General features: G+C 37.1%; 2 protein-coding genes across 4 annotated transcripts in view; both read left to right on the forward strand.

Moving 5' to 3' along the window:
* The window catches only part of gas2l1 (growth arrest-specific 2 like 1), a 41,572-nt gene extending 16,703 nt beyond the window's left edge, over window positions 1-24,869 (forward strand). The window contains exons 2-5 of the mRNA XM_067407908.1: window positions 10,289-10,396; window positions 16,459-16,555; window positions 17,558-17,867; window positions 20,006-24,869. Of these exons, the coding sequence (XP_067264009.1) occupies window positions 10,289-10,396; window positions 16,459-16,555; window positions 17,558-17,867; window positions 20,006-22,025 (2,535 nt within the window). The 3' untranslated portion in view covers window positions 22,026-24,869. The remainder of the gene's footprint in view (window positions 1-10,288; window positions 10,397-16,458; window positions 16,556-17,557; window positions 17,868-20,005) is intronic.
* Window positions 24,870-25,365: 496 nt separating this feature from the next.
* Window positions 25,366-25,706, forward strand: part of ap1b1 (adaptor related protein complex 1 subunit beta 1) — a 33,600-nt gene continuing 33,259 nt past the window's right edge. Inside the window, exon 1 of one of the 3 annotated variants that reach the window (XM_067405766.1) lies at window positions 25,366-25,420. Coding sequence is in view for 1 of the 3 variants with exons in the window: in XM_067405765.1 (XP_067261866.1) it covers window positions 25,653-25,676 (24 nt within the window). In the remaining 2 variants the exon portion in view is untranslated. Of the gene's footprint in view, window positions 25,449-25,475; window positions 25,677-25,706 lie in introns of those variants that run through there. The other 2 variants (XM_067405767.1, XM_067405765.1) reach the window with 2 other exon arrangements.

The following is a 25,706-nucleotide window of genomic DNA, read 5'->3' on the forward strand; positions in this document are numbered from 1 at the left end:
TTATTTTTGTTTGTTTTATTTCAGGTAGTATTTAAAATTAGGGTAGTATCCACTATTTATAGTTTTTCATTTACCTTGCATTTATTATGAAAATCTAAGGTAGGTGGTGGAAATGAGCTTTAGTAAAATAAAGCCTGCTCAAGCTTTCTCACTGGCACCATCAAGGCAAGCTCCACTCTGCATCTTAGTTTGATTTTTCCAATAAAACCCTGCATTATGGTTCAGTACATGTATTCAAAAAAGGTCAGGAGACGGTTTGCCAGAGGTACTTGTACTGTACAGACTGTTAGACCCGCCTCTAATGGATTTTACACCAGAGAGATAGACAGAGAGACAGAAAAAGTAGGTCATGGCAGTTTGTGCTGGGTCAGAATCACACAAACTGAGGCTTCCCTGTGAGAGAACGTCTCTCACTCTCTTTCCATTTAAGTATTTCCCATATGAACTCATCTTTAAGTCTTTTCTGTTTTTATGGTCATGCAGATTTATACCTTTAATTTTGGCTGCTGTATGATTCATATCTCTCTGTGGTGGGCTGCAGTATTCATCTATTAAGAGAACTAGTGGAGCGGGCCACATGTGTCATTTTATACAGCACCTGTCTATGCTCAGCTTTTGTTTGTGTGCACGCATGTGTATGCATTCATGTGTAACTGAGCGTCTAAAGATGGGTGCATGTGCGCCAATGTCTGTATCTGCTCCGTATGGAAGCTGAGTGGTTTCTTAACTCTGTTGGTGGCTGATGGAATCACAGCATGGATGCCATTCCTATTACAGTATGTGTTTGAATGGAATGACCTGCAAGTGCAGTGATATGAGCTGTTGTTGGCTTTTGGACATGTATTATCTATGGTAATACATGGTATTCTTTGCAGTATTTATGTATATGTGTGTTTGTGTGTGTGTGCAGTGGTGTAATTAATATTTAAAAAAAAAAAAAAAATGTATGGGTCATTGACGAATAAGGTTTTTAAAAAGTGTAAAAAACATAATGGAGATATAATTAATTTAGAAATTTTATTAAGTGTTAACAGTGAGATTATGTGGTTTTTATAATCCATTAACACTCCTTTAGTCATTTTTTACAAGATGGACAAAAATTTTCACCAAAAATGCCATTCAGTTTAACCAAAATTTCGTTTTTTAAATTAAACTTTCGGTTATACCAGATAATGATATTTTCAAACAATGCTAACAGGCTGATAACAAGATAGAAAAAGGACAATCAAACATTTTATATTTAGTACAAGTTTTTAAAATATTACAACATTTTCCATGTTTTATAGCGGTTGTACTGAATGACCTGATGTTTCGGGACATGCGTATGAGCAAGTGAAAACATGAATTTTTCAAATAGTTAATAGAGAGTTAGTTATTTTGCTTCACAACCATGTGGTCCTTTTCAGGTGTGTGAATGATTTCCCATCCTGTCACATGATATTGAACACATGACTTGATCCAAAATGGTTCCTTTAGGTGCGTTCACGCGGCCTCGTAATTCCTGTAGCTACAAGATTCTAGCTTGTAAAGAGCGTTCACGTCCTTGTATAGCTCGTAATTACAGCTTGTAAGCTGGGAGTTTTCTGAAAGCTCCCAGATGTACCACGTGGCCGCTGTACCACCTGACCACTGTAGATTTATTTATTAGGCGTTGATAGTGGTGTCATGGAAATGCATAATTCCCAGTCCAAGGACCAAAAGGACGTGAACAGCTCCGAATATAACATCACGTGTTGTCATTTCAAGATTCCGGTAAATACGAGGTGACTTGAATGCAGCTTTTATATTGGTTACTCCAAATGACATCAATGACATTCATTTTTCCAGACATTCTTATCACAATAAAGCAATGACTTCTACACATAATTTTAATACCATTTTGCATCATGTTGATATATGATGTTATAAAATCATGCCAGAATAATTAGTTTGAGCTTTTTTGGCTTTATTCTCATGTGCGGATTTTTCATGTTTTTTGATCTTGAAGATATTTTAATCACAAATGAAATGGCTGTATTGGCCTTTGGACGGTTAAACCGAATGACCTTTTGACACTTTAAAATCTTTAAAATATCTTTATATGTAGCAAAATATAATTAAAACCTTTTGGATTCAATAAAAGAGATCTAGTTGTACTACATACTTTGGATGACATATCTTTGTTTTTTATTATTATTACGGCCTTTTGACAAAAAAATGACACGTCACGTTATTGACCTGCAAATTATTTGTGATGATAATGTGACAAGTCAATAGAAAAGTAAGTGAACTGAATAAATGGGAAGCACTGAAGCAAGGAATCGGTAATCTTTAATCTTTATTTAATGTGAGGAATGCCTGCCAATATGCAAGATTTTTTTTATTATTATTACTTCAAACATTTATATGAAACTGACGGCAAGTGATTTACAGTGGTGTAATTTGGTGTTGCATATATTAAAATGTATGGCTCAGAGTTTGCCCTCTCATTACTCAGGAGACTCACAGCAATGTTTCAATTTAGTAGCTTTTTTCTCATATGATTTTTCCATTGAAAATAAAAAGCATGAATGAGATAACTGTTTCCACACAGTAAGAATAAAGAACTATGAAATTAATGTGAATAGCACTGCTCAAATAATTTGGTCTTGAAAGAATTTGATAAAAAAAAATGTTAAAAATCAAAAACCTCAATTGTCCATTTAGTCCCATTGCTGTTGTTTTTGTTCATATGCTAAATTAATAAAACAACCACTGATTTCTCATTGCAACTGACACTACAGTAGAGTTAAATATTTAATAACATTAATAACTTAATGGCCTCTGCATGTTTTTGTCCCTCGTGTCCTGATATAGTTTTTCCATGACCAAATTTTACTATGTCTGAGATATGAAAATTTATTACATAATCTGTGCAGTAGATTGTAGGAAAACAGCGGGAGGAATATAGTGTCAAAAGTTGTACAGCTGGAGAGATTTTTATACCAGGTGCAATTTAGGTCATGTGAATTTTATAACATAGTCGTATGCCAGAAAATCACCTGATGTTCCTGGTATTTTATAAGGTTATAGCTCAGTGTATCTCCCTAAATTTAGATTGGGTTTTGTCATAAGTCCTCAAACAAAAGGACAAGTGTGTGATAGTCTTATGCTAAGGCTTGTGAGGAGAGCTTTATTTCTTTAGTTTTTAGACAGGACACATTTTTTTTTTGCCCTTGAGCACAAGCCACAACAAGTCTTCATAGTGCGCTTACTGGAGTTTAACCTTCAGATTTCACCAGTCAGAGTTTACAAAATGGTTAACTTGACTAAAAGGAAACTTAGTCTTGTCATTTACAATTTGAAAGAGAACTTTTATCTTAAGTGTATCTTAAACCCTTTTGCCCAGTTATTCTAAAGAGCTGGTTTGTCTGGTTTGGTCTGTTTATGTGTGTGTGTGTGTGTGTGTGTGTGTGTACCTGTTTTCCCTATGTTATGGGGACCAAATGTTCCCACAAGTATAGTAATACCAGTACATTTTGACCTTGTGGGGAAATTTTTAAGTTTCCCGTAAGAAAACAAGCTTATAAATTATACATAATTTTTTTTAATGAAAATGTAAAAATTCATAAAGTTTGTTTATATTACATTGTGGGGACCAAATGTCCCCACAATGTAATATAAACCTGAGTTCACCTAATTACTAAATTAATTAATAAAAATACTAAATTATGTTTTTGTGAGAAAATAAAGGTGTGCACAGTTTCCTGTGATGGTAAGGTTTAGCGTTAGAGATAGGGTAGGGGGATAGAAAGTTCGCTTTGTACAGTATAAAATGCATTGCGGCCTATGGAAAGTCCCCACAATTCACAAAAACAAATGTGTGTGTGTGTGTGTCGGAGGACATTTTTTAGTCGTGTTTTGATTTTTGATGCTAGAAGGACACTCATTTTAATTGAGGATGACAAATCAGATAAGAGATGTATGTGTGCGTTTCCCACATATTTTCCCTTTATCTGTAGAAGTATGCTGGCAAAGCACACTACTCTTTTGTGATACAGTCACCCGATCACAGATCACTGCTTGCTGAAACTGCAAATGTCATGAATGTCCTTGTGTTAAAAATACTTTTCCCCCTCTAGTCTTAATCTTTGGCTTAAAGGGATAGTTCAACCAAAAATTAAATTTGACATTTACTCACTCTCATGTCATTCTATCCAAACCTGCATGATTTTCTTCCTTTCTTCTGTCAAAGACAAAAGAAGATATTTTGAAAAATGTCTTTTTTCATACAGTGAAAATCAAATGGGTTCAGTTAGATCCAATTGAATTTCATTTCAGAATTTTCTTTTTTGGTTGAACTATCCCTTTAAATGAAATGAAGTCTCTTCTTTTTGGTTGTTTAAAATATGTTAGGCTTGTAACCGACATAGATTTTGGAATGATTTTAAACTTGGATATTAAAATCTGTATTTTATTAGTTAGATCTTAGGTCGGTTTCAATCTGATACAGCTCAGATCACCCCTATGTAAGATGCAAAAACAATTTCTGCTGTGCCAGACTCCCCCTAAAACCCTGAACAGAGTGTTACATTTAAGGCATGATAATGTTTGGTTGGAACCCATCCAGTCTCTATGAAATCAGATATAAACTTCTCAGCACAACTTTTCATTCTTGCACAACTGAAACAACAAATGTTTTTCTGAGGTAGATTTTTTCAGACTTTGCTCAAATATTGTTTTTATTCAGTAAAATTTGTTGAGTATGATGTAAAACATTTTTAAAACACCTTCCCTTACAACAATTTGAACATGCATATTTCTCCAAAATATGTCAGCCATCAGTGTCATCAGAAAAAAAAGCTCTAAATTCCCTTAATCGGGCAGCTTTCGTAAGTGTGAATGTAAGTCTACCACTATTTTTCACTTCACTCGAGTGTCTGTTTACACAGAACTCCTCTGAGACACTCAGTCACGCACTTACTGAGAAACGATTCGGCTATTCCAAAACAATCCACACCCACTGCCTTTTTATATCTAACCCGGAAGGATCCTGCACTCTTGACCCAGCTGGCCTTCTGCGTGTCACCTCTGTCAAATTATCGGGTAGCCTGCAGTTATCAGAGACCCAGATACATCTCACTATCTCTCCGATGCTCCATTTCCCCGTCTGCATCTCTGGGCTGACCGCGCCCAGCGCTGTATCTTTGATGCTGGGTCTCACAGTCCCATAGTGCTGCTGTGTTGGTGGTAGAGGAAGCAGGGTGATAAACAGTGAGCGCTCCCTCCAGACATTCGCTCAGGCAAAGCAGCAGCACTGATAACAGCACTCAGGATGGTCTGCTGGAGGAACCAAAAACAAAACAAAGATGAGGTCTGAAAGCACAAGTAGAAGCAGTTCATGTTCTTTTCCTTTAAAAAAACACCCTTTATTTTAGTGCTATGTTCATTCAGAATTGTCATTACATTAATAATAATTGAAAATGATAATTTTTTGGCATGTCATAACAGTGCCATTGTTTGTGTGTGTTCTGAACATAGACACTTACGCTGATGTCTTTTAGAAATCACACTGAACAAAATAAATCCGGTTTAGATGAATGTGTTAACTGTGCTAAATAAATAATTGTCAGACTGAGCCCTGTTCATTGTCATATTTATTCACTCCCTCTCCTGCCGTCTCGCCCCCCTCCCCCCGTCAGGTGTCCATCTCTCTCTTTCTGTCAGTGTTTTCCCCAGGAGATGCCTGCATCCGTAACACAGACTGCAGTTATCAGAGAGAGCTGTTATGTATTATCTCTTGTATGACCCTCATCTCTTATCACTGTTTCCAGAGCAGAACCAGAACCAGACTTTTCCCATTCTCTGTGTTGAATATATCACAGACACATCTCATTGTCTGCTCTGTTTGCATACAGTATATGCTGCTGCTAACAGTAAGCATCACGCTGGTAAGGCACAAAGGCAAACATTTAAATAACGTCTCCATGTCTCACATTTGGTAAGGGTGGTTCCTCAGCTAAAATCAACAAAGAAATGCTGTGAGAACGTTACAGGGAGTCTGTCCGCTCCCGTTTTGCTACACTGAGTGGCAGAGCTCAATGTAAACTATTCTCAGGCTAATGGACAGAGACTTTAAACAGTGTAAAGGCTCCATATTTTCTACTATTGTAGCATGTAATAGTTTTCCCTGATGTCCACTTATAATGTTTGAAATCCATTTGTAATTTTAGAGCGATCAAGTTTGTAATAACTCTCAATGGCCAACTTCTGACTACTATTTAAAAATGAATGGTCGTTACTAAAAGAAACACTCAGCAGAGTATTAACCCATAAATCTCTTTATTTTCTGCACAGAGCCATGTTTCCACACAGCAGTGTTCATTTTGACAGCAAATTTTGATTAATTTCAGTCATAGTCTTTTGACTAAAATACCATTTAGTTTTAGTCATATTTTTGTCATCTGATTTGATTTAGTTTTAGTCTAGTTTTAGTCGACTAATTATCATAAGATTTAAGTAAACTAACTCTACAGTAGATTTAATTACTAAAATCTAATGGGTTTTAGTTAAATTGTAATGCATCAGTTAAGCATTTCTCTAAAATTTCCAAAATATACTCCTGGAGAAAACATCTATTAACCTGTTAATATGAATGATGTTAACGTTTCAACATGCAATACAGACATAGATTTAACTGTCTTTATTTATCTTAAAATGAAATAAAAACACTTCTCATTAAGAAACAAAAACATGATCTTCTTTTTAATTGATGATATATGTATTCTTTATAACAACTTGCATACAACATTCTTCATTCTTTCAAGTAGACATATTTATTTATATAAATGAAATATAGATTAATCCTTATTAAAGCTTTTAAAGATTTTCTGTTTTGCTTTTGTTGTTTGATTAACATTAATAATGTACAGCAGCAGATAATTAGACTGTTGTCACTTTAAGGCTGAATGCATGGATCCAATACACTGATGCATATCCGATATTCTTCCAACTGTTTACGTTCTCTTAAGACATAACCGACTGTGTTTACGTCAGTACTTGCCAAAACAGACATATTGACATAATTTTGTGTTTTGTCTGTTCAAGCGTGGAAAGTCTTAAAGGTGATAGAGAGGATTTTTTCGTCGACTGAGAATCCAAAGACTGTTAGTGAGTTTTTTAAATGAGCGCATGCGTAAGAACAACCCCCCTCCTTCACAGCTCACTTCAAAGGAACGCCTCCCAAAACTTGTGCACGAGTATTGGAACACGAGTGTCTACCACCGGCATTCGCTGTATCGTGTTAGTGGATTCATTATGTCGGACTCACCGCAGGTAACTCATAATCTGCAGTTGTTACTCCTGTCTCCTGACAAAAACATGCGGCGCCTGTGGAGTGTGGAAAGTTACTGGAGCACGCAGCCGCGCTCGTCTCTCACAAGGAACGTCACAGCAGTGATTGACAAGCCAGAGGGCCAATCGTTTACGCGATGATCGCGTATACGATTGGCTGATGTTTTTAAGGCTCTACCTCGTGCACAGATGATGTATATTAATATTATTACTTTCAGTGCACCTAATAAAAAGTCTTTTATCCGTTAGTAAAGACAGTTTCAAGTAATATTGCAAAAATCTTTTTAGCACCTTTAAAAGAGAGCTCAGTTCAGTACTTGTGCACTGTCTGAGAGGCGCCTTTCAGTGTACGCACAGAAAACCAGACTGAATTGAGCTCTTTTACAGCATCATGCTTTTTTAGATTTATCCTTGTGTCTGCTGTTCTCTTTCACGCACACATTTTTGAAAGTTTTATGTGACATGTAACAAGTGTATGGCAACTTATGTCTCACCGGGTAGATCAGCATGTTACAATTCAAATGTGTGCAATCTGACTGGATCTCATCTCAAATCGTCTCAAATCGTTTTTGTATTGTTTTTATTGTTGACGAAAATGTCAATAGTTTTTCCTCATAGCTTTTGTCATTCAAAACTGTTTTTATTCAGTTGTCGTTTTTGTCAGTGAAAAATGACGACAAATTATGACAAATTATTCGCCAACAAAATTAACACTGCAACACAGCAGAATTGTTTTGTGAAGATACAGCATGAGTTTTCTTTGCTCACATACTACTTGTGTGAGGTTTTGCTGTAATAGGCTACCATATCTTTAAGACTTAAGTGAATGAGGTTGATGACTTTGTCGATTATAATAGAAGCATTTTGGTTTTGTCATGTCACTTGCTTGTAGTATAGATATGATGTAATGGAAAGAAACTATTACCACAGACATCTTTAAGGTGGTCACTGCTCACTGACTTTCCAGAACAGATGTGAGAGAGAACAGCAGAAAGAGAGAGAGAGAGAAAGTCTGTATTACAGCTCACCCTGGTTCTGTGGTAACTGTCACACACATGCTGCCTAAATAGACATGAAGTTTGGTCTAATTATAGAATATACCAACTTATATTCCTCTAATATTCCAAACAGGCCCATAATGTGGAAAATTTAAAATGATTCATTGGCAGTTCTAGAGCCTCCAAGTTCAACTACAGTCGATCAAATCTCACTGACTGTGTTTGTGGCAATAAATCTTCTCCATTATGCCAGCAGAAGTCTGCTGTCTCTCATCTGTGGAAACTCAGCTGAATTTGTCCATGTAGGAAATAAAGATGAGTTTCCCATGTGTTTGCACAAGCTGTCCAATGTAAGCAAAGACGCCTCAAAGTGTACAGTTTAACTTTCCCACACTTGTAACATTGTAGAGTATTTGTAATAATAGTATATAACAGTATTATGCAGGTAAATCCAGTGAAGAAAATCTGCTTATTAAATATGCATAAAATAAAAAATAAAATGTTGCAAGGCAAAAAAAAAAGTTTTTTCCTTATTTCCTTGATTTTTATTTATTTATTTTTTTTTGGGCTGAATCTTGACACAGACATGAATCTTTATGAGATTAACCCACACAGATGTTAGGATTTAATTAGCGATAATTGCTACTTTTTTGATGACTAAGTGTGTGTCTTATTCATTCTTTTTTAAATGACCAGAATGTGTGTGTGATTGAAAATGTGTGTTGGAGACAGAGTTTTGTCTTGTCGTACGAGTTTCAACCCCGATCTAACATTGCTGTTCTCTTCTGATCTTGATTGATTTTCTGGACTTTTGCCCTGTTTGTTGTCATGGTGCCACACTCACTTAAGAGAGTCTTTTCAAAGACAGCAAACAGAACAGAACAACATCAGAGTGAACTAGAGAGAATGAGAGCCTGTGCAAGACCAAGATCACCCCACCCAGTACAGTACTTTTAACCAGCCTGACCACTAAAAAAACATAAAAACATATGCATGCCACCATACTGTTACGTCACTCTCTTTCACATCCATAATTATGTTTTATGTGTATGTATGTGCCTTTGAGTTAATCATTGGGCAAGTCCCAGATCTCATCAGGATATGACGCAACTTTGGGAATGGCTCTTTGTTTCTCTATTTGTGCTTTAGAGAGAGTGAGCGATAGATAAAGAAGTAGAGAGACTATTTGTTTTCTCCAGGGAGTGATTCATTTAAGGTGTGACAGGAATTGGAAAGGTCTGGCTCTTTTGCTGAGTCAGTCACCTCAGGAGCTCAGGAGTTAATAGCAGACCAACCTATGATGCATCACATACGAGTTACATCTTATCCGTTCACATGCTCATAAAAGCTCCCAGCGTCCTTCACTCGATAATGCACAGAGTTGAAGCAAAGTGAGGGATGTGACTCAATGTTTCTCACAGGAAACTGCTTCTGTTCAGGTGCTGCTGAACATTCAGTGGAACGTTTGTCTCTGAGTGTGACTAAATGTTTTTTATAGTCTGCAGTTAGCCAGTAAACAACTGAATACTAAAGAATGACTTCCTATTTGCGAACGTCTCACTATCAACTCTTAGATATGAACATTCATATAAAAAATAAATATATTTAATTTGTTCATATTTTTTATTTATATTTAGTATAAGTAGATGAGTAAGAAATAGATGAGATGTTAAATGAGAATACAGCATTCCATATATGTAACCTACAAAATGTTTTTGTTGTTGTTGTTTTATACTATATTTTATACTATATGCTATGTTTGTTTGTTTTTGATTGTTCCCCTTTTATTGGTAAAGTTGTTCATACAGGCCTGTATTTATCTTTTGCAAGCTTCATTCTATGAATTTGGCCACCATTGATAGCCATCTTTTTCATTAATCAATGTGTTTAAAGGATTGTTTGTGTCAATATTGTTAACTTTTAACCACGATTGTCTACATATTGTATGACTCAATAACAATTTATATTGTGTTTTGTAGGTTCGGGAGATTCTGGGCCAGTGCTCCTGTCCATCACAGTTTCCTATGACCAAAGTCTCAGAAGGGAAATACAAAGTGGGCGATTCCAGCGCACTCATCTTCATCAGGGTACAACTTTATCTTTCAGCAGTTATTCATTTACCCGTCTGTTTTGTCAAAACATGGAGGAACTTTTTCCATCTTTTTAAAGCTGAGGTTTATAAAAAAAAATTTCAAAAAGGAGAGAAAAAATATCTATTAAATACTTTTTTAGAGCTTAATATGCTAAATTATCAAGACGTTGAGGCATCTGCAGGTTTATTCCAACACAGCAACCCCATCTCAACCAATGGTGTGAGTTTGGAGTGGGACTAACTGTTTGTCTGACCAATAAAGCTTGGGGGAGTGTTTGGGAAATCAGTTTGAAAACCGATATCATTTTTGCAATTTAATTTGGTGAAAGTGGCACAGAAAATGATACACTTTACTTTCTTTTATTACAAAGTTTTAGTACAAATGCTGGTGTCACACCCACAGACATCAAGACATCGATTCTGTTATTTACTTTTTGAATCTGTGCTGCTGTATCATGGGATCTTTAACATTTCCAGAATGGAGGCCAGACTATAATAATTATAGCTCCATAATAAGTCATCCCGAGGTTTGAATGGTGTTTACACAGTTGCCAAGCTGACCTATTCAAGACTTAGCCTGTTATCCAACTGAATCTAAAAGCACCCACACCCATTCATACTGCAGACAGAAATAGAGACTTATGTCATTTCCTGTCTTCTACCTAGCTCTCTGGATTCATGTGTGAGTGTGTGTTTGTGTGTGCATGGGTTTATGGGTATTTACATGCACTTTATACATGCATCTGTGTCCCTTCAGTGTGTTGTTGGGTCTACAGATATTCACTCTCAGCTGGAGGAAATTTTGGAAGGAATTTTATCTTCCCCCAGTGCAGCTGGGCTGAATCAATTAAACTCCATTTAGTCTCATTCTCCTCCGCATAGATCCTGTAACTGCAACCCTATATCCCTCTCTTTCTCTCTGTCGTCATCTGTCTTAATTTGCTCATTTTTTTCCTGTGCCTAATGTTTTTTCCTCTGTGGGGTGTGTGTGCAACTTAGCTGGTGCTGTTAGATTGAACCCTTTTATTTACTGAGTCTATAATTATACATAGACTCATCATCCCTTACCAGCACAATTAACACAAGCAGCACAGTGAAGTGAAGCAGAGGCCATTCACATCCCTGGCTCAGCTTCTCTGTGTTGACATCAATGAAGAAGATGGAAGGTGATAAGCAAGAGAAATAAGATGACTTTGAGACTGTCATCTTCTAGGCAGTCACTTCAGAAGCTCAGAGCTCATACTGATGTTGGTAAACTGAACAAAAAAACCCCTCACGCAATAGCTGAAATTCGTTGGAGATGGAGACTTTGGCACAAAAGAACACTGGCTTTGTTTACCGTTTATTAAAATTATGGTTTCGGCATGTTTCCGCTTGTTGCCATGGTGACTGGGGCTGAATCCCAACTGCTTTTTAAAGGGCAAGTGCCTGGTTGCATAAAGCACCTTAAGTGTAATTTTCCCTTAAGATCGCCCTTATGTTTCCCTTAAACATAAGAGTGCTGCAGAAAATAACCGTTAAGTGCTACTTAAGGGTTTCTTTAGGTGAAATGTCATAAACCCTAAGAAATTCCCTTAAGTATATATTTTTCACTTAAGTAATACCTTAAAAAATAAGTGTTGCGTAAAGCACCTTAACTGTCATTTCCCTAAGTATAACATAAGGTTCAGAAAACTTCACCTTAAGTGTTACACGGAGTGAGCAGGTTCAATCCAAGTCTTTCAACGAGACAAGATCGACCGCTTTATATGATAAACAAATGTAGGTGTTTATTCACATAAACATAAACATTGATGAAATTACATATGTAGCACATATCTTATATGGTCAACAGAAGCGCAAACGTGCGTGCATCACAAGCAAGAACAACCTCAATTGTTCTTGCGCTTGCAAGCACGTTCGAGCTTCCGAAACAGCCTTATTCATATGGATGTCTTTCAGTGAATGGACATAAATGATGAGAGAATATTGAAAATATCTTTATTTGTTATCCAAATATAAATGAAATGGGTTTGGAATGACATGAGGGTGAGTGAATGATGGCAGAAATCTCAATTTTGAGTAAACTATCAATTTGAGTTTCTCGTCTGGTATTTCTCTTTCATAATAGTTTTCTTTTTTGTTTTCCTTATCCATCTTATGTTGTTATCTGTGAAAACTTACCACGATCTGTATTAACAAATAACACGTCCATGGCAGCAGTAGAATTTTATAATGGCAAAACCTGGTTGTGAAACACTTAACGGTTTCCCTTACCTAAGAGAACAGTTTAAGGAATTATATGCAACACCCTTAAGGCTTAGTTAAGGGGAAATCACGCCTTAAGTGTCAAAAACTTAAGGTGCTTTATGCAACTGGGCACAGATGAGTAAAGCTATCAAAGAGTGCAGTCCTCCCATTGGTCAGTTATTACATTAGGACCTATTATAACAACAAATCTACCTGCAGTTACATTTACCTGAATACTTGCTTGGGCTTTTAATTTTAATAACCACACATAACAATATTTGCAGAGAACATCCCTCAAATAATGATTATTCAAAGGCATTACACTAATGTTTGGGGTCAGTATGATTTTTTTAAAAATGTTTTTCAAAGAAATCTGTTATGCTCATCGAGGTTGCATTATCTGCAGTAAAACCATAATATTGTGAAATATTATTGCAATGTTTTTTAATGTAATTTAAAATGTCATTCACACAGCTGAATTTTTAGCAGCCATTACTCCAGTCTTCAGTGTCACATGATCCTTCGGAAATCAGTCTTATAATGCTGATGTCATGCTCAAGGAAAATAAACAAATTTCTTGTTATTATCAATGTTAGTGCTCTTGATTATTTTATTTATTTTTTTTTTTGGTGGAAACCAATCAGTTCAGAATTCTTTTAAGAATTGAAAGTTGAAAAGAACAGCATTTATTTGAAATAGAATTTAATACATTAATGTTGCAGACAAAAGCACTGATTACACAAAACACAATATACAAAAAAGCTGTAGGAGTCGTTATGTTGTTTTATTATGTTATGTTATGTTTTTTATTTTCATTTTTATCAACTACAGTGGCATGAAAAAGTATGTGAACCCCTTGCAGAATCTGTGAAAATGAGAATTATTTTAATAAAATAAGAGGGATAATAAAAAAAATGCATGTTATTTTTTGTTTAGTACTGTCCTGAGTAAGATATTTTACATAAAAGATGTTTGCATTTAGTTCACAAGACAAAACAATAGCTGAATTTATTAAAATAAGCCCATTCATAAGTATGTGAACCATTGATGTGAACCACTGTGTGTGGTTACCTGATGATCTACAACTGTTTTTTTGTTTTGTGATGGTTGTTCATGAGTCTCTTGTTTGTTCTGAGCAGTTAAACTGAGCTCTGTTCTTCAGAAAAATTCTCTAGCTCCTGCAGATTCATCAGTTTTCAAGCATTTTTGCATATTTGAACTCTTTCCAGCAGTGACTGTAAGATTTTGAGATCTGTGTTTTCATACTGAGGGACTCAAACTCAACTATTAAAAAAGGTTCAAACATTCACTGATGCTCCAGAAGGAAACACGATGCAATAAGAGCCGGGGGGTGAAAACTTTTGAACAGGATGAAGATGTCACAATTTTTCTAATTTTGTTTAAATATCATTGTTTTTCATTTAGTTCTGCCCTTCGGAACCAACAGAAGATACTTGCATGTTTCCCGGCAAAAAATTAAGTACAATTTACCTTGATAGTTGAATTAGAAAGTTTTCACCCCTCCACCCCCTTAATGCATCGTGTTTCCTTCTGGAGCATCAGTGAATGTTTGAAACTTTTTTAATAGTTGAGTTTGAGTCCCTCAGTGTGAAAACACAGATCTCAAAATCCTACAGTCACTACTGGAAAGAGTTCAAATATGCAAAAATGCTTGAAAACTGAAGAATCTGCAGGACCTGGAGGATTTTTCTGAAGAACAGAGCTCAGTTTAACTGCTCAGGATAAACAAAAGACTCATGAACAACCATCACACAAAAAAAAAAAAAAAAAAAAAATCGTGGATCATCAGGTAACCACACACAGTATTGAGAATCAATGGTTCACATACTTATGAATGGGCTTATTTTAATAAATTCAGCTTTTGTTTTGTCTTGTGAAGTAAATGCAAGCATCTTTTATGTAAAATATATCTTACTCAGGACAGTACTAAACAAAAAATAACATGCATTTTTTATTATCCCTTATTTTATTAAAATAATTCTCATTTTCACACATTCTGCAAGGGGTTCACATACTTTTTCATGCCACTGTATATGGTTCATAGCGATACAATTTTGCAGTCACATTGGCTTATCTGTTGTAGAGGACTTAGTAAAATAGTTCATCTTTGATAAATGCATCTTGACTCTTAAGACCCCTGCATTCTGTTCCATTCTGTTTCAATTCATCAGCTGTTCGTAGATATAAAAACATGTCTTGTGTGAACAGCACTTACTTACTTTGTTCTGCCTTTTTTGTAAGTGTGGTTTGGCAAGGTGCGTTGTATTAGCAGCTTGGTTTTGACTTGGTTTTGTACATCAGTAAATCAAAACCTAAACTTTCAGCTTTACAAAGTTACCTTTTTTATTGTTAATTGAACAGCCTTATATAGTTCAGTTTAAGGTTTAGCTTGTATGAGTGTTTCAATCTTTTTAAAAAGGAGACCTTGTGTAAGTTTGTGCAGTGGGCATTGCGCCAGCCAACAGATGTGCTCTCTTTTCATGGCAACGGCACACAGACACTCGTCGCATGATTATTCCTTACCATGTGCTCAGCAGATGGAGTTTAGCAATGCTAAATCTATAAAGAGCTTTGTTGCAACAGGTTCGAAGTGCACAATTAACAGTGAAAATGTGAAAAAGAGCATTTTCCTGACTGAGCGTTTCTTGATAAAGGAATCAATAGCAGTCTCTTACCTACATTTCTCTCATTCATCAGAGAAGAGCTGCAGAATCAGGGGTCAGTGCAAATGGAGGGCTGTTTCTATGCTAAATCTCCTCCATTCCCCTCTCTCTGAAAACCCGCTGTGAGAGGGTTGAATGAGGGAGAGTGTGTGTCGATGCGTGATGTTTTTTTGTTCTCTCTCTCTGGCTCTGTGTTGTCATGATAATGCAGGCAATGGAGACAGCGGTGAAGTGGATAGAGCTCTGTTATATAGTGCTATAGGACACTGGGGGTTGATCTTATAGTAATAAACTGACTGTCACGTTGTCCCACCTGCATTATTAGTGGTGTTTGAAGATGAACATCACTTTTTTATTGCCCATTCTATAGGGTTAGGGTTAATTGCATTTAATTATGCATAATTTTATAGTTATTACTATACTAACTAGATGTAATGTATGTAATAATGACAAAGTGTTAAGTGATCAGGTTTATGACATTTGTGGTAAAAGTCCCATAGACTTGCAGAAGCGACCTGAGCTATGTTTAGGGACTTGAATAGTACAGAAACTTGGGGGGTGTTTGTTTTTTTTTCACCCTAACAACAAACTAGCGTCACCCTAACAACCACTCAGAACACTCTTTGTGGAAGCTACTTTTGCATGGACAAGCCCCACTAAAATTTTCTTCACAATATGTAAAAATCAAATTTACATGTTAGTTCTTGGTTTACAACACTGTATATTACAAAGAGACATAAAATTAACCAATTGGTCAATTTAATTATATATGTTCAGTTTCTTGCAGATTATTTTATTGTACTGAATAACAAATGATTTAATACCTTTGAATTTTACATTCTTATGTTTTTGTTTCAAAGCTCTGAGATGCAGTCATTTCATACATCATTTTCTGTTTTGTAATTTTGTATTTGGCAAAACTTCTGGCATCTACCATTAAACAATCACTCTTCAACCTGAAACCTTTAACCAACTGTTTAGATATTTAGTTATATAATTATGGATATTAATTTGATTGTTTTGCATTTCTTTGCTCATCTGCTTAAAATGTTTATAACACACACACACACACACACACACACACATTAGAAGAGTGTGTATGTTAATGCATGTGTGAAAGGTGTTAACCTCTCTCTATGTGTAGGTGTTACGGACTCATGTGATGGTGCGTGTAGGTGGAGGATGGGACACACTTGAGCATTACCTCGACAAACACGATCCCTGTCGCTGCGCCGCATTTGGTGAGATCACCACTTGTGTGTTTCATTTCCTGTCTGTAAACTTGAGACTTCTTGGAATTTTTAAACAATGCTACATGTGTTTATTGCATCTAGTTGTTTACTTCCTTACTGTATCATACATTCAAGTTTTTGTTTCTAGTGTTTAGGAAGTGTTAGTTCCTTCATTTAAGTACTCAACACTAATAATTAGTGTAAATTAGTCTGTTTGTGGGCTTTTACAACAGAGTGTTAATAGCTGCCTCAGTCATTCATATATTGCCATACAATTACTGAAAAAAACACAAAATATATATGCTACCTTTTAAAAATTTGGGGTCAGTAAGATTTATTAAATGTTTGAGAGAAGTCTCTTATGCTGACCAAGGTTACATTTATTTGATAAAAAAAAAATAAAAAAAAAATACAGCAAATAATAAACAATAAACAACGTAAAACAGCAATATTGTGAAATATTTTTCATTTTAATATTTTTTAAAATGTCATTTATTCCTGTGATGGCAAAGCTGAATATTCAGAAGCCATTACTCCAGTCTTCAGTGTCACATGATCCTTCATAAATCATTGTAATATGATGATTTGGTGTTCAAGAAACATTTCATATTATTATCAATGTTGAAACCAGTTTTGCTTCTTAATATGTTTGTGGAAACTGTGATACTTATTTCAGGATTAGAGAATTCGTAAGAACAGCATTTATTTGAAATGGAAATCTTTTGTAACATTACACATTTCTTTACTGTAACTTTACTGTATCAATTCATCCTTGCTGAATAAAAGTGTTAATTAAAAAATAAATAAAAAAATCTTCCTGACCCCAAATTTTTGAATGGTAGTGTACAAGACACATAAAAAGCCTTTTCATGAGAATGCAATCATTTAATTGAGTAACCACACTGTGAAATTACCATTTACATCAGTATTAGGTTTAAAGTCACTTATGATGTTCAAATACATCATCATTTTTCTTGTGAATATTAAAAGAGCTGTCTTTGACCTCAATAGCTCACCGGTATCAGCAGGCTAAAGCGAGTGGCCAGGGTCCTCACAGTAAGAGCTCCAGCGCTCATTCATCCCGCTCCACAAGTCCAGGACCTCACTGGCGCAATGAGGGCATGGCGCCCTACAAAACACCCGACAGGCGTTCTTTGGACCCTGTAATGGGCGCCACAGCGCATTCCTCTCCATCACGGCCTGGCAGGTCGCACCATGCAGCTGGACCTGTAGAGATGGAAAGTAACACAGTGCGACCCATGACGCTGCTGCCTCGACCACCACGAGACAGATCAGAACCACGCCACTTTAATCCTCTCAGGTCAGTGCAGGTGTGTTTGAGTGTTTAGCAGGGAAAGTACCTAAAATACCTAAAGTTCCTAAGTTTTAGGAAAGTACCTAAAATAGAAAAGTACCCAAAAATCAAAATGGAATCAAAGGCACCTAGAAAATGAAAATGAAAGTGAAAGTTTTTTTATTTTAGAGAACATTGTGACAAATATTGTAAACAATAGATAAAACAATTGATATATTTTGTAAATATACATTTTGAACGGAAGTATTATACGTTTCATAATATAATATTTGTTTACTGATTATATTGAGTTTTGTTTTTTGCTAAGCTAAAGCCAATACCCTTTCCATACAGAAAGAAATATAAATACTGATAAAAAAAGTACAGACAAAGAAAAAATAGAAAACTTTCACAGAACCACTATATGTGTGTATGGCTATGGAAAGCATGCAATCTTTGTATGGGAAGAACTGAAGCTTGAAGCGTTATGATTTGGACACATGCATGATTGCGTGTTTGTATACTTGTTTTGTCTGTATAGATCCCTCAGGGTGTCTGCCATTTGCTCACACTGACCTAGTTAACTTAACACACATTATAGCACTCTGCTTGTGTACTGTACCTCCAGAGCGAGCTGCATCTTAAGGCAACAGTGCACATGCACACAGACAAATACACACACACACAGATTATTGCAAGCAGATTTGAACTAATCCCAGGTGACATTGCCCTGACATCTATCTTCTTCTTGTCCTGTTTATGACTCCCCCTTGTGTTAGAAAGAATTACGACAATTTTACTGGGACTCAGTGTTCTCTCTGCCTAATTATACAAATGATAACATGGTCTTGGATAAATGTTATTTTTTTTATTAATTTTTTAAAATTAAATAGATATAAAAAATATATATATTTTTTTTCTTCCCTTTTTTTTTTTACAACCATCTGAAGATGTATGTTTAAACAATACTGTGTGTACTCCACGTCACGCATTACTGCACGCTTAGACTAAAGAAAAAACAACTCTTAAGCATCCTGAAGTTTCAAAAGGTGCTTCATTATTTTCATCAGATGGTGGGGAATACTTGTGCGTCAATGTTTGCTGCAAGGGCATTGTATAATGGCACAGTGAACAGCTTGCTGGTTTACCTTGGCTGTGTGCCTCAGTTTCCTTAGGCTGACTAATGATGCAGGCCAAGCATCAGAGTAGCACACTTTAACACTTGCACTCCCAGAGCTGCAGGTGAGACAGTCTGGATTACTGAAGATTATGATAATCTCAGCCCCTAGGTCTGTCACTGCAGAAACAGGTCAGCACAACACAAGGTTTATGCAGGTCACGTTACAGAGCTGGGCTGTCAGGGTGTGCGTTTTTTATTTTTTTGTCTAAATAGTGTGTATTTGAATAAAATCAAAAAAGGGGCAAGGTAGCACTTAAAATATTTTACTGTTCTAAAGTGCAATTTAGATCTGGAAGTTCTTGTTTTAGAATTAATTTTAAAGCAGTACATTTTGTTCATATGCAGAAGTTTTGTTTTGTTTTGTTTTTTTAGTGTTTTGGCTCTGTGTACATAAGATATAAGTTTTGAGGGTTAAATGACAGGAGTAAATTTCAGCTTCACCATCACAGGAATAAATTACATTTTAAAAAACATTGCTCAGTCAAAAAAAAAGTTGGTTGACTCTTCCATTGTCAATACAAGATCTTGACCCAAAAATGATGCACCTCTGTGATGTTATTAAGATCTTATATTGACAATTTAAGAGTCAAGCAATCTGTCAAGTCTACTCCAGCACATCCCAAAGACTTTAAATGAATTTAAGGTCTGGAATCAGAGGTGCCAATTCATGTGTGAAAATGATTCTTCATTCTACTCCCTCTCAATTATATTGTTACCATTTTACTTGGTAAAATGTTGGTTTTCATTATATTACTGTATTTTTGATTAAATAAATACAGCCATGGTGAACATAAAAGACGTAGTTCACAAAAGTTTATAAAAATCGTATCAACCACAAACTTTTGAACAGTGGTGTATATGTGACACAAAATGTCAAAAAAATAATCAGGCAGTTACCTGTCTTAGAATCCTGCCTTGGTTTTATGTGCAATCTTGTACATCCCAATATCCATCTCAGTCTTTCTCTCTTTTCTCTTACACACAGGAATAAGGAATCTCTTCTTCCGACTCGCAGACTTTCAGGAGATAGTGACTCTTCTACAGCCTCTTCTAAAGGTGGAGGAGGAAGCACAGGAGGAGGTCGCTTCTCTCTGGGCACACGGCATGCTCATGGAGATGAGGTGGTGCTGCTGGTGAACCGTAAGGAGGGGAAACATGTTATTGAGCGTACTGGAGCAGGAGCACAGATTCCAGCCCCGAGAGCTCCTCAGACCCGTGCCCGTAGTGCTTCCAGAGAGCGCCCAGCACCGCAGTCCACCTCAATCCTTAAACCTAGTCCACCACAGGGCCCGGCTGAGGTACAACAAACACCCCGCACAGAGAGAGGCAGATCACTGGGGCCCGAAGGTCCACGGAGGCTCCAAGCTCCACGGTCCCTCAGCCAGGGCAAGACACCTAGAGGCCGATTGGGTGAAGTCAGTCCCGGATCATCACCTCGCCGAAGAGACCCTCAGCTGCTTTCTATAGATCGGAGAGAGGAACTGAGATCCAAGCATATGCCCACAGCATCCGCAAGAATAAGTGGAAATTTGCCCAAAAGGCAAACATCCTCCTCTGCCTCAAACTCACCCGTTAAAGGCTGCGCCAGCGGAAGTCCTGCGAAAAAAGGGATAGTAACACCACGTCCCCCTGCTCCTCGGTCACCTTCTTCTGGGAGCCGGAAGTTGCTGCCCCCAGTCACACAACCAGGGAGGCGGTCTCCACATTCTTCTCCACGATCAAATGCTCTCCACCCTCCGCGTTCCCCTCGATCAGCTCACAATACACGATCCACAGGGAGAGACCAAAGAGGTAGGGGAAATCCCTACAACCAACAGCAGGAGAGCCAGGAGGACAGCGGTATGTTTAGTTTACACCTGCTGCCAAGTCTGGACCCTCAAAGGGAGCAAGATCTGTATCGTAGCTTTGAGGCAGAGTTCCTAGCCAACACACAACAATCCAAGGTTGGGCAGGGTAAAGAGTCCACTGGAAGGGAAATGAGGTCACTACAGCTCCCTGTCTCCCATCAAGGCTTAGGGGTGCTCCCAACCTCTTCGGGTGACACTAACGTTACAGACTCTGCTTACTCTTCGTCTAACTCTTCAACATCTTCTCTTAATGTCGGAGGTAAGGTGGGAGTCCTGCCTGATTTAAGAGAGTCTAAACGGACTAATCATCTTGCCTGTGCACTCGAGGACCCACCTGCCCTTCTCCATAGCCAGATTCGTGGAGGCCTCCCCAATGGAGGGCTTCTGGAGGGAGAGCGATGGGGTGGAAGAGGTGGTCTCCGTAAGCTCCCTGCCATCTCCAGCTCCACAGAGGAAGGAGAGGCCTCAAATCCAGGCCTGTCCAGATCAGTGTGCCTCCCCAAAGACATCAATGGAAGCCTCCCTTTGACCGAGGTACCAATGGAGAGCCAGCAGGACTTGGTGGAATGGGATGGGGTGGAGGGAGATGTGCTACAAAGTGAACATCACCCAGACCTGCCATATGACAATGCTGACCAGACTTTTCCTGAGTCATTTCCCTCCCCTCCGCCACCTCTAGATGACTGTTCCTACCAGGACTCATCCAGTGAAAGCTCCTCCATGTGCTTGAGTATGAGTGAGCCTCCATCTGAAGGCTCTTGCACTCCTCCTCTTCCACTGGCCAATGGGGATGCGGATGGCGCAGTCATCCTCCGTGCAAAGAAGGGTCAAAAGAAGACAGAGAGAGTGCCATCCATCTACAAGCTCAAGCTGCGGCCACGGATAAGACCTCGCACTGACAACAGACCCGAGAACAGCCCGTCGCGCATCCCTACACCTGTACGATACAGAAATCATTGTCAGCAGTCTCCTGCCAACTCGTCTCCCCTCCAGACCCCACCACAGTCCCCACGTTTAAACACTAACCAACCCTCGCACAAAGCTCTGCACCAGGCCTTTGCAGACTTCATCCAACCCCAGCAGCGATCCCCAGCTATGGGCTCTAGAGAGTGTGCCTACTCTTCAGAGTCCAGCTTAGATAATGAGGCCTGGATGTAGTGAATGATGACTATGTACGCAAGCCTTGGTCTGTATTCCTTTGCTTAGCATATTCAGCTTTACAGTCAGATTAGAGAGAGGAGTGACGAAAAAAGCACATTTGTAAGACAAAGAGACAATGCACCTCTGACTGGTGTACAACATGTAGCAGGAATCCTTACTGTCATTTCACTGGAGATAGACATTTGTACTAAAGTGGCTAAGAACATTACCAATGCCATTCTTAACATCTTGGACTAACATAGCCTGTTCTGAAGTAATTCAGAGAGCTACATGCACCATCCGAGATTTGCTTGATTTCCTTCTTTGAGTTTTCTGTTTGGGAAAGGAAATTACTGCATTTCCCTTTTAGGAGATCTCTAGGTTTAAATGCTCCTCATTACCTGTTTTTGAATTAATTGAAACTAATTTTAGCTGGTTTAGTTCAATTTTTATTTGTTAGGGTTGGAACAAAGTATAAAAAAATTTAATCAGGGAATTGTAATATACAGAGTATACTGCATACTGGAGAATAAGAGCTGTATAATCCGTAGAGCAAATAAGATGATGGTGGAATCATTTTAGTGTGCAAGGCGAGCACCTAAATGACGCTTTGACCATACTTCCATGTGGAATCCAAATTGGAAATACTTTTGAATGATTGTTCTGTTTTTAGCCCTGGCTAAATAGTGTGGCATATAAACTTGTTGCATCGTTTTGAGGATCTCTCGGAAATGTTTATGAGAGGACGCAATTCATGCTTTATCTGTTTAACATCACCTTGGCAGACAAGCAAATATGTTGTATTTGTGTATTATGTTCTGTACAAACTAATACGGTTAATGTATAGGTTTATATGTAATATATGTTCATTTACTTAAATGTGTGTTAGTGTAATGTAAATATAATTATTAATTGAATTTAATATTAATGTATAAAACAAATGCTGTTTATTTCAGTATGTTAATTCTGCCTTAGCTATGCAATGTTGCTATTGAATGTTGCCTTGACAAATTTTCTTGCCTTAAAGTAAGTATGAGAAGTTAGTATAGTGTTTGTGAAGCAGAGATGAAGGGATGCTGTGTGTATGTATCTGGGTGGCTAAATCTGTGAGTGTGTGAGGTAGAGAATGTGTGTTGAACTGGATGGACCCTGTGTTTCGGCCCATCGTTAACTGTGAGACAATTACACATGTGAGGGTAACGGTAACAACAAGATCCTGCTTTATCAGCATTCCTCTGTTTAAAGACTTTAATTATTGCTTGATTTATCTACAAGTGAGAAATGAAGGACACTTAATATGGAAGATAGTGCCATATTAAACATCAATAGGATGTTTCTCAAAACATGGAAATCACTACAAACTAGAAAATGGAAATCATTTTTATTGTCGCTCTTTTATTGTCAAAGCTATATGGAGTCCAGAACTGTTTATGAAATAGTGATATTTTCCACTTTAATCAACATTAGACATTCAATTTCTTTTAAAGTTCTTTGGCGCCACCAAGTGGTCGAATGATTAATGATTTTTTTTGTTTTGGTTTTTTGACTGTTATGTCAAATGTTTTGTGTGACTTACATTACAGTATGAAAGTATTGAGTTACTTGAGTGAGTTATTATTAACTGTGTTTTTAATTCACAGTTGATTGATACTGGTAGACCATTGCATATAATAGGGGAAAACGGTTAAACGACTACAGTTAAATGAATTACACTACACACATTTTGTTTTGGCATTGGATTGTTTATTTATATTAAATGAGTACGTTTTTAGGCCTTGGTGATTGGTTGTGGGTGAACAGTTTTATCATAAAGGGACGATGTTGTATGTTTCTGAATGAACGGATGAATTGTTTACTTTTGGTATGTTCTCTTTTGGAGGCTTTATAGTATACTGCCCTGTGTTTATGAGCTCAAGTCTTTGATTGAGAGATGTTCTGATGTTTGCGGTTTCGGTTAATCAAAAATGGGTCCGAAAAAGTGAGGGAGATGTTTTTGGGAATGGATTTCAGTGTTCATGTTTTGCCGAAAGGACTGCAACCATATGATTATTACCGTTAGCATGACTATTGACACTCCACAAAAATCCCCAATACAGTGCATCACTGCACATTGCTTATAGGTTTATTGCCATTTAAATGGCTGCTGTGACACTTTAGGACTTTATTAAATGTCATACTGAAGTATAAATAAGGACAGTAGAGTTTTTTGCGGTCTTTCAGGTTACATTAATGGTTGCTGTGCCTAATTCACATTTTAGTCAAACACATACCCACATAGTTACCTTTACAATATCTAATCATTAACTGCCATACATTTGTACAGTAAACTAATTTTTGAGCTCCAAACGTATTTATTCTGTTTTGCTTTCCAATAAAAATGACAGAAAGATGTTTCTTTTCTGTGATGACATTCGTTATGTGTTTCTAAGTCACATTTAGACATTTTTAAAATAATTTATTGCATGGATGGGTTCTGTTTTTCTTTATTCGTTATTGACATCAGAATACAGACATGTAGATTCACATGTTTTATTAACTCGAGCAATCCCATCTGATTTGCAATATGCAAATATGATGTTCAGATGTGATCTACAAAATGCATGCTAAATCTACAATATGTCATGCTCTGGTTTCAATAAATGAAACGGCTGTTGGATGATTTGAAATTTGAATGTCTATGGATTTACTTTTAAATTGCATTTCTGGCTGATTGTTTTTCTTTAATGTTGACTTGACAATGAAATGTAAGGTCTTGACATTGTGGAATTTGTCTGTGTTGAATAGCAATATTGCAAGACCAACATTCCACTGTTCCTTGAAAACCAATTGCTGTTAATTTAATTCTTGTGTAATAAAAATGTTTTGGATGAAATCATTTGTATTGTGCTTGTCTTCCATATATAGCCTAAGATCATTTAGAGAGAATTAAATATTTAGAACAAGAGAACAGCTTTGAAATTACAAAAAACATGATGCATTTGAAAATGTATATTTTATATTCAACATGTCTTGATGAAAGATAAAATGCATTTGTATCTTGACAAAAAAAAAAAAAAAAAAAGACATTCATCGATAATGATTCAGATTTTATGTTATGATATTGTGATGTGAAGGAAATATTACAGAACGTACAACAAATTTTGCCCATTTGCCAATTATATTGGCCATGGAATATCAGGTGTCCCATTTCCTCACACAACTATTATCATAACAAAATCCGAGTCGTATGTTTAAATGAATTAACACTGTAAACCACTGGACATTTTACTGTAATCTTCGTGCAGTCAAGGGAGAGTGTATATGACAAAACTCTTCTCAATGAAGGCGGAAGACGGAAGTGTGAATCATATGACAAAACACGTAAGGTGGGAGGGAAGGAAGAAGGCCGACTTGTACACACTCACTTTACTTCGGTAAGGAGCATTTCTAGGTTTAACTGAGGTACGGTGCTTCGTTTCCATTTATCTGTGGCTTTGTGCGCTGCTTTGTTGGTCCAGTAATACAGTCCGCTAGATTAAAGGCTTACTGTGCGCTCCCATAAGCCCTGATTAAGAAGGTCATGAAGCTTTAGCTCGCGAGCCGTTAGCATGCACTAGCACATCCATCGACTACATCTCCGCGAGTAGGTTCATTCATCCGCCAAAAATGGAGTGGGCAAGTCAGCTATGCGTGAGTTACGGTCTATTTCGCTCTAAGGAT

Source organism: Chanodichthys erythropterus, chromosome 13 (assembly GCF_024489055.1).
Source record: "Chanodichthys erythropterus isolate Z2021 chromosome 13, ASM2448905v1, whole genome shotgun sequence".
Taxonomy (NCBI): domain Eukaryota; kingdom Metazoa; phylum Chordata; class Actinopteri; order Cypriniformes; family Xenocyprididae; genus Chanodichthys; species Chanodichthys erythropterus.